Raw genomic sequence first — 10,218 nt, forward strand, 5'->3', positions numbered from 1 at the left:
AAATAAATAAAGTCTCCATGGCCAACACAACAGACCTCAAACCAAGCATATTCATCATTCCAAATTCCATCCAAGAACATACTAAGAATTCTTGGCTCTCTCCTGTACTACCAGAACATAGATGCCTACCATCATTATCATACCATAGCTTCATTATTCTGGTTAATGCCTACCCCCCCAATACAGACCAAAACATCTGTAAAGGAAAGGACCACAACTGAGTGATCATCACTATTAGATCCTTCCTCCCCCAGGTTTTTCCTCCCTTTTCCATGTCATTATGACCTTGCACTCCCTACATCTAATTCTTTTTGTAGTAACTGTTCATATTCATCACTACCATCTCCCTTCAATCAAATCTTGATTGTTTCTTTATCTAGTGACCTACAAAATAGCAGGTCTCAACTTAAAAAAAAAATATTTTTTCCCCCATTGGTTTTATTTATTTATTTATTTATTTATTTATCTATCTATCTATCTATCTGTACAAGGTCTCCCTACACACCTCGGACTCAGAGTGATCCTCTGTCTCAGCCTTCCCAGTGTGGAGATTACAGGCTTACACCACCGTGCCCAGTTTCACAGCCAGCATTGCTTCTTTCATTTCATTGGTGACCCATTGATTATTGAAGAGATTATTGTTTAATTTATATTTGTTCACATAGTTTATATGGTCTCTTTTGCCACCGATTTCTAGCTTCATTGCACTGAGCTCACAATACTCACAGAATAGTATCAATTCTTTGCATTTACTTAAACATGCTGTGTTGATTTTTTAAAAAATATTTTCTTTCATCAACTGTCTTATAAACTCCTAAAGCTATTGCTACCTTTCTTATATAAAAAGGAAAAATCTCATGTATTTGCTTACATACATGCTCTCATTCAATTTTTGCAAAAGCTGAGCATGGTGGTACAAGCCCAGCACTCAGAGGAGGTTGAAACAGAAAGATTGCCATGAGTTGAAGGCCACCTTAGTCTATGTAAGCAATCTCAAGGTCTTACAGAGTGAGCCCTAAACAAATAAAAATTCACATAGAGAAATTAAGCTCAAAAAGGCTTTGCATAGAGCAATGGTGGCAAACTTGTAGCATGTGTGCCAAAATAGGATGATCATTGTTAACGAAGGTTCTAATGGGTTCACCATTATCATTCGTCTAGAGCCACACAGCTCATTTATAGTGAATCCAAAATTGAGAAGCTATTCATATTTTCTTTTGAAACAGGTACAAAAAGATTACTTATAACTTATCAAGTAATTCAAGTAAAGGCAGAGAAAACTGCCAAAAGCCTAGAAAAATAGAAAAGAAATGTCAAAGCAATGAGAAGCACACATCACCAATTCATGTATCCATGCTTCAGGTACAAGTATCATGAATACCTTCTTTCACAATTAAATTGTTAAGCAATATTGTTTCTTTACAGATATGAAAAATAATTGTCTTTTAAAATCAATGCTGTCTCACAAGGAATGAAATGTAGTACTCCCTTTGTTGCCAGAAGTAGTTTTCTATTTTACAGTTTTCAGCCTCTCATGATATCCATTTGTTTTTCAAGCCTTGGTGCTCCATATGCTTCTAATAAATTCTTATTTACTCATTCAAACATTCTTCTCTGATTGGCGAAGGGGCTGGGGGGAGGTCAGAGTAAAGACAGGATCTCACTATGTAGCCCAAGCTGGCCTCGAACTCTTGGATATCCTCCTCCCGAATGCTAGGGTTAAAGGCACATGACATTTTACCTAGCTCCCCTCTGGGTTTTTGTTGAGACTATATTATTTCTATTGTCTGCCAAATGAGTTGTAACAATGAGAAGCAGAGTATACATTGGCACAGAGCTAAAATAACAAGTCTGATTACATAGTCAAAATAATTAGCAAAGAAACTGTTGTAAGCCTTATCATACAAGTAAAAACCAAAACTTGGGGAAATTACATTAACATGGGTTTATCTGGCCTGGCCTCTACCTCACGTAGTAGATTTTTACACAGGTCATCTTTAAATTTAAAAACTCAATGTCAGGGCTGAGGGAATAGCTTAGTAGCACAAGTATCTGCCTGGCATGCGCAAGGTCCTAAGTTCTATTTCTGGTACCCAAATAATAAACAAACTTTAAAAAATAAATAAATAAAAACTCAATGTCATCACTTCATGCACAGCAGTACTGGATTCTTTCCAAGCTTAAAAATATAGTGTTATTTTGTTTGACTGTATGAGTCACCTATGAAATAAGTGGGGCAGTTCTCTTTACTGGCAGTACTGAGGTTTGGAATGAAGGCTTATGCTAGGCAAGGGCTCTAACAATGAGCTACATCCTTCCCCACACCCCTTTTTGAGACAGGGTCTGGCCTAGTTACCTCAAGCCAGCAGTGAACTTATGATCCCCTTACCTCAGCCTCTCAAGTACTAGGATTACAGATGTGCATTTCCACGTGCAGCCAGGGCAGTCCTTTTCTACAACTAAGACTACAGATAAAAGTTAGGAGTTGCCTATGGTCTATTAGCACATTCTAAACTCAGATTTAATGATTTGTATGTTTTGTTTTTTTTTTAACAGAAGCCCCTCAATTATTTGAGTTCTATTAATGTAACTCTACCTTATTCATGAGTCTCAAAAACTGAAATAATCTATATGACTCAATCCTGTCTTAAAACAGTCCTATCTTAACACAACGGATTAAAGTGTCTGCTTAGGCAGATGCAGGGGCTGGGGGTTCAATCCCTGGCCCGCATGCTGGCCCTACCCCCGAGGCAGGCTGAGCCTGTGAATGAGACTGGGCTTGGTGGCACGTGTCTGTAATCCCAGTGCTTGGGAGGCTGAAAACAGAAGAATCACTGAGTTCAAGCTGTATATAGTGAGACCCTGTACTAATTAAAAAAAAAAAAATCTAACACAAGGCCATGTACTTAATGTGCACCATGAATTGAGTGTGAGGATTCTATTTATTTATTTTTACACATTTATTTGTGTGTGTGTGTGTGTGTGTGTGGCCAGCTCAGCCCACCAGGGGGCGGGGCTGGCTGGCATGTGGTGCTGGGGGATTGAACCGCGGTCCCTCTGCTTTGCCAAGCTTGTTCCAAGTAGGTGCTTTAGACCACTGAGCCATCTCACCAGCCCCGAGTGTGAGGATTCTAAAGCAATTACAATGAGAAATGCACCTTTCTTACTGACCTTGAAAAACAATTTTTTTTTTAAAAAGATGGAGGTCTCATTATATAAGTCAGGCTGTCCTTGAACTCACTGATGCCCAGGCTGTCCTCAAAGTCATGGTGATTCTTTTGCCTCAGCCTCTTGAGGGCTGGATTCTCTTAATGTAATTAATGGGGTTATAGACATGTACCACCACATCTGGCTGACTGAAAATCTTTAATGACAGCCCATCATATTTGCAAGTGTATAAGTAAAACTAGATAAACTTACCATTTGGGTGCCAGATCTCTGTAATGAATTTCATTTTAGGAGGCCGGAGGGGATAATCTTTTGGGAAAGTGAGATGAGCCTTAAAAACACCACCTTCACTGGAAAACAAAAGTAAGTTCTTGTATGTTAAGTTCATGATCATTAAAACTTTTAAGTCCATGTCCTAACACTAAAAGTGAAGCTTATGGAGTAATCTGGATTTCTACTTCAAAAATTTAATAGTCTACTATTCTTACCATTGCATTAAAGCGCTCATGAAGCAATAAAATGAAAGAACTTGATAAAAGTAACAACCAGACCCAATCACATTTCTGGCACAACAAAAGTCTTTGCGTTACTTCCCAGTGCACTTAGAACAAAATTCAGGAAGCTTCACATTGCCAACAGGGCTCAAGCTGCCAATTTCTTCAATGTTTATTTGTTTTGTTTTGTTTTGTTTTTTTGGTGGAACCGGGGATGGAACTCAGGCCCTTGTGTTTGCCAGGGAAGCGCTTATTCCACTGAGCCATCTCCCCGGCCCCTTCAATGTTGATTTGAAATTATCATTCTTCTCTTTGTTCTCATCAGTCTTGTTTCAGTTTCTCAAACATACCAGATCTTTCTACAAGTTTAAACACATTTTGTTGTTCTCTGTCCAGGAACTGATGTGCTGTTTCCATGTAACTATACACTTATTTCACCATTTATCAAATATTTATTCAACATGCATGTATCAAACATTAGGAGCAAAAAATAGTTCATATTCTGACTTTCCAGAGCTAAAATCTTTGAAAGAACTCTGCAGCATTGAAGCTGTCTCATTTATACTGTCTAAATAATATAACCACTTGAAATATGGCTCATAAAACTGAATTTTTTTTATTTTAATGGGCATATATGGCTAAGTAACTGCTATATGGGACAGTAAAGTTCTAAGTCAATGCCATTTAATTGGTAACTATTCTTGAATTGTGAAGAGAAAAATACAATGAGTTATACATATACATATTTATTTATTTATTTTCCAGAACTGGGGATTGAACTCAGGCCCTTGCGCTCGCCAGGGAAGCACTTATTCTGCTGAGCCATCTCCCTGGCCCCAACATATATTTTAAAAAGTACAAAAATGATCCAATTCCTGCTTTATGATCTGTCCTAGACGTTTCCTCCATTTGAAATACACTTCTTTCTTTGTCTTCTGATCATCATTCAGTACTCAGCTTAACTATTACCTACAGACAAAATTTTACTTGCATCTAAATTAGTAGATTCGAAGCCAGGTATGGTAGGCACATACCTATAATCCCAGCATTTGGGAAGCTGAGGCAGGAAGACTGCCATGAGTTCAAGGCCAGCCTGCCCTACATAGTGAGATACTGTCTCATACATAAGTTCCTCTATCACACGGACGACTTCACTGCAAAAGAAGTTCATGCATCTGATCCTTTATACAATGTACAACCCAAGGGTCAGATGACTGTGATTGCTTCAGATCAGTGAGAAATGGAAAGGTTACCTCAAACAATTTTCATTAACTGAACAGATATATGTTGACTAGTTACGCTAAACAGCATCCCATATAAAAGAATACAATGGAGAACAGAAACCATTAGTCATCAGTGTGAAATTTATCATTCTAGAAGTACAAGGGAAATATTGATCAAAAATAATCAGCAATGAGTACTATCAGGGAACAATGACAAAGGCTACCATTAAATTTTTAAAAGCAAGTATTTACAGTATAAACCCATTTTTTACAGGAAGAAAAAAAGTGAAATGTTTATACTGAATAAGACAAGAATGTCTAGAAACACACTATCAATATCTGCACTCTTTTGAGGGACAGAGGAGCAGGATACTGTTAAACCGGGCTGGCCTTGAATTTGTGATGCTTGTGACTCAACATCCTGAGTAAATGGGATTACAGGCATGTGCCACAAACACACAGCATGTGTAGCCACTATTTTTGAAATATATAAGATTGTGGTGAACAAAACAAAAACAGGGCTGGCCAAATAGCTCAGCGGATTAAAGTGCCTGCAAGCAGGTACAGGGCCAGGGATTCCATCCCTGGGCCTACCATTCCAGCCCAGCCCCCAGAGTGCGCCAAGACAGCGATTTGAGACTGGGCATGGTGGTGCACACCCATAACCCCAGCTCTTGGGAAGCTGTAAACAGGCGGATCATTAGGAGTCTGATCTAGTAGTGAGACCCTCAACACGCTGTAGACCCTTCCCTTAAAAAAAAAAAAAAAAAAAACTTATTAAAAGTATCAATGAATTTAAAGTATTTTTCTTTCCATTCATACAGTCACTTCATCACAAATACAGTACAACCACTATCAAGATGTTAAAAAGATAAGGTAAGCAACCAGGCATGACATTTGAAATGTCTGAGAAATCTAATTCCAGTTTTTTGGGGTGACACCTCCCTTACTCTTTTCATATTAAGTTACAATAATCTTGTAAGGATCCACAAACTGTATGCAACCTTCTGAAATTTTGTTTAATACTGTCATTTAATCTATGTCTCCTGTTCTTTCATTTTATCTACATATTACACAATTTATCCATTGATACTTGACTGCTCATTTTCCTAAGCATAGAGTTTTCACCCTAAAAATGAAAATGCTAAGGCCAAATTTAAGTAACTCTTCAAGACCAACAAGTAACGAATAGAAGTCGCTAGTTCAGGAGCTGAATAAAGCCAGTCCTTGGGGCCTATGCCCTTATGCATTACATAATAAATGACATGGCAGTGCCACTTTCACTCAATTCCTAATCAATACAGGTACTCTCTCCAGAATTTAATTACAAAATAGGGACTGGGGACATGGCTCAGTAGAACAAGCACTTCCCTGGCAAGCACAAGGGCCTGAGTTCAATCCTCAGTTCTGCCAAAAAAAAAAAAAAAAAAAAAAAAGAATTTAATTACAAAATAAACAGCTTGTGCCTCTAAATCACATGTACGGGACTGGGGAGATGGCTCAGAATAAGTGCTTGCCTGGCAAGCGCAAGGGTCTGAGTTCAATCCCCGGTTCTGGAAAGAAAAAAAAAAGAAAATTAAAGCCAACTTAGAGTATATTTAAAAAAAAATTGTTATAACTGTACTACTAACCTATTTTGAAACTATCTCATTGCTCCTTCCTTCTCAATAAAATTATTAAAATAAAAAAACTAAAAAAAGGAATAAATAAATAAATCACATGTACTATTACAAACAAAATTTGTAATAAATTTTGTAGCTGTAAAAAATGTGTTATTAGTTTGGTTGGTTATTCTTCATGTTCTATATCCAGGGGCTGGGGAGATAGCTCAGTAGAATAAGCGCTTGCCTGGCAAGCACAAGGGCCTGAGTTCAACCCCTGGTTCTGCCAACAAAACAAAACAAAAACAAAAAACAAATGTTCTATATCCACACAAGATGAGGTCATACGGTAAAACACATGCGTAAGATTCTCTTTTTTTTGGGGGGGGGAGGGGGTACTAGGGATTGAACTTAGAACCTTGCACTTGGCAAGCAGGCGCTTACGCCACTGAGCTATCTCACCAGAGTGAGATAACCCAAAGATTCTCTACATTAAAAAGAAACACGATATAAGACTCTCCTGCCTCAGCCTACCACAGTGCTGGGATCACAAACATGTGTCAACACACCTGAGTATTTAATTTTGTTCTTTACACCACACCCAATAGTAAGAAACAAAAGATATATTCCTAAAAAAAGAACAACCACCAATTATCAAAGAAAGGGGGAGGTTACTCACTACCGTCTAATGTAAATGCATAAAATTTGTGATTATTATGCAGTGGTAATCTGAATCCCTTAATTTTTTTTTATTTTATTTATTTTATTTATTTGTGGGGGGGGCAGCTCAGACCACCAGGGGGCAGGGCTGGCTGGCATGTGGTGCTGGGGGATTGAACTGTGCTTTGCTTAGCTTGTTCTAAGTAGGTGCTTTAGACCACTGAGCCATCTCACCAGCCCCTGAATCCCTTAAATTTTTTAAAAATCAGATTACTATATATTACTTACTATGTTGCCCAAGCAGGTCTTGACATCAAACTCTTTTTTTTTGGCAGAACTAGGGATTGAACTTGGGCCCTTGTGCTTGCCAGGCAAGCACTTACTCTAACTGAGCTATTTCCCCAGTCCCCATCAAATTCTTAAAAGACTTTCTTTAAAGACCTATTACAGGGGCCAGGGAGATGGCTTAGTAGAAAAAGTGCTTGCCAGCGCAAGGGCCTGAGCTCAATCCCCGGTTCCGCCAAAAAAACAAAGACTTATTACTACTCCTACCTGAAATTTTAATTTCTGTAGATATGGGTGGCTACAGGTATCGCATACCTGCATGGGTGACAAGAAGTACCCAGCACCAATCACAGAACTCATACTTTACAGATAGCCTGAAGAATCCATTCTAAGGTTTGGGGTGTGGCTGAACTGCTCAGTGCTATAGTGCTTGCCTAGAACACACAAAACCTTGGATTCGATATCATTACTAGAAAACAAGCAAACTAACCTATTCTGAACAGCATTATAAAGATTCAATAACAGGGCAGTAACTAGAATTCAGTGATTGCTAGGCCTGGTGACAGACATGTAATCCTAGTGTCCTGAGGTGTGCCCAGCCTAGCTATCATAGCAAGACTGTAACTTACAATAATAAAATAAAATTTAAAAAAGGGGGGGCCACCAAATAGCTCAGTGGATTAAAGCGTCTGCTTAGGCAGACACAGGGGCCAGGGTTCAATCCCTGGTGTGCTGTGCCGGTCCAGCCCCTGGATCAATATAAGTCAAAGCAGAGAGACAGACAGAGAGACAGAGACAGAGACAGAGAGACAGACACACACACACACACACACACACAGAGAGAGAGAGAGAGAGAGAGAGAGAGTTTAAGAGCCAGAGAGAGAGAGTTTAAGAGCCAGAGATATAGCTCAGTGGTGTAGCACCTGACTGGCAAGATTGAGGTCCCAAGTTCAATTCCCATTCCCCAATCAATCAATCGATCGATCAATCACATTTTTAAAGGCCCAGGAATTTGGCTCACAGCACACAGACCCTGGATTCAATCCCCCCCTGGGGGCACCATGTTAGTAAGTATGATGACTAAATTCATGTTCATGGTAACTATTAGTTTCAAAGTTACACTGTACTTATCATGTGTTGAATTACTTATTTTAAAGATGGGAGAGTCCTCTAGTGACAAATGATGGTTAGCAATGCAATCACAAACTATCACATGAGATTTCATAACATACAGTATTTTTTCCTATAATTATTAAGGGGTAAGCTAATCACTTACATCTGGGTAGCAGCTAAGCCTGTGCTAACTTCTTTTTAATTCTACCCTCTTCACTCTACTAGTCTACAAAACCTTTCCTCTCCTTAGTATCCGTGTAAACCTAGCTACTTTCCTGTGGTCTTTCTCAAGACCCCACTGGAATGCACACTCTTGCTTCCATGAGCAAAGGCTGCTACTAATCTCAAAAAGGTGCAGTGTGGGAGGAAGCGACTAAAGTGTGTCTCACTAGTAAGTACATACTGTAGAGGTATAATAAGGCCCAAAACAGGTTTTATTACTGAAAAGAATGACCTATTATTTAGAATGGTATTATGAAGTGGCCTTCTTTGATGAAGCCAGAGGAATGGAGGTCTAACATGGACCAGCTAATAGTTCCAACTTCATGAAAAAGATGCAAAAATGCAGTGAGCTCTTAGAATTGAAGGTCAAATGGATTCTTATCCAATACTCTAAACAGAAATGAGTTTAAGGAGAATTTCTATCTTGCACCAAATACAAGAGTAACGAGATTTTCATCACTGGATGTTATGACCTCTCCCCTGAGGCACTGTTACTAAAACAAAACCAGAACAGATAAAATTTCATTAAGTTCATAGGCTATGTTATTATATACAGTTTTGTGTGCAGAAATTAAAAGTTTTGCTTTCAAGTAACAATAAGGTTAGGAAGGACTGCCTCTAAGACGGTTTTCAGTGACTGCTCTTACCTGCTCCAAAACCCTAATGTCATCTTAGCTTGCAAAACTAATTGATGCAAACATGACACCAGGAAATGTAATAGCAAAAATTCTGTCATTAGTTAAGACAGGGGGCTGGTGAGATGGCTCAGTGGTCTAAAGCACCTACTTGGAACAAGCTTAGCAAAGCACAGCGACCACGGTTCAATCCCCCAGCACCACATGCCAGCCAGCCTCGCCCTCTGGTGGGCTGAGCTGCCCCCCCCCACAAAATTTTAAAAATAAATAAAAATAGTTAAGGTATAAATCACATTTCTCAGGCTACAGAAAATATGAATATTCACACTAGTGCTCTATTCTTTATGTCTTAAGAGTGCCCTGGTACAGAGTAGCTCTGAATACTTTTCCACCGAATGGTGGGGGTTCAGGGGGGGAAACCCAAAACTAACTACTATCACAAAAGAATATCTGATACTTCTAGTTCCTTTGCTACATAGCACCACTGAGGAGCAAGGCTGAGTGAGGAAGTACAGTACCCAAGAAACTGATGTAGATCTGTCCCTATATTGAACTGTCTGGCTTTGAAAAAATTTTTTCATCACACACACACACACACACACACACCATCAATTTCTATAAAAACATAGAACTTAACACCAGTCACCACTATCAGGAACTAAAGACTTAATCTTTTTTTTTTTTTTTTTTTTTTTTTGGTGGAACTGGGGACTGAACTCAGGCTCTTATGCTTGCCAGGAAAGTGCTTATTCTACTGAGCCATCTCTCCAGCCCCTAAAGACTTAATCTTATAGAAAAGTAATAGTAGGGCTGGTGA

The 10,218-nt window shown here is 38.9% G+C and overlaps 1 protein-coding gene across 1 annotated transcript in view; it reads right to left on the bottom strand.

Moving 5' to 3' along the window:
* The window catches only part of Ube2g1 (ubiquitin conjugating enzyme E2 G1), a 91,502-nt gene that overhangs the window by 18,995 nt on the left and 62,289 nt on the right, over positions 1–10,218 (bottom strand). Inside the window, exon 3 of the mRNA XM_004638297.2 lies at positions 3,421–3,518. Coding sequence (XP_004638354.1) covers positions 3,421–3,518 — 98 coding nt within the window. The remainder of the gene's footprint in view (positions 1–3,420; positions 3,519–10,218) is intronic.

The sequence above is a fragment of the Octodon degus genome, unplaced genomic scaffold (assembly GCF_000260255.1).
Source record: "Octodon degus isolate 3935 unplaced genomic scaffold, OctDeg1.0 scaffold00098, whole genome shotgun sequence".
Classification (NCBI taxonomy): domain Eukaryota; kingdom Metazoa; phylum Chordata; class Mammalia; order Rodentia; family Octodontidae; genus Octodon; species Octodon degus.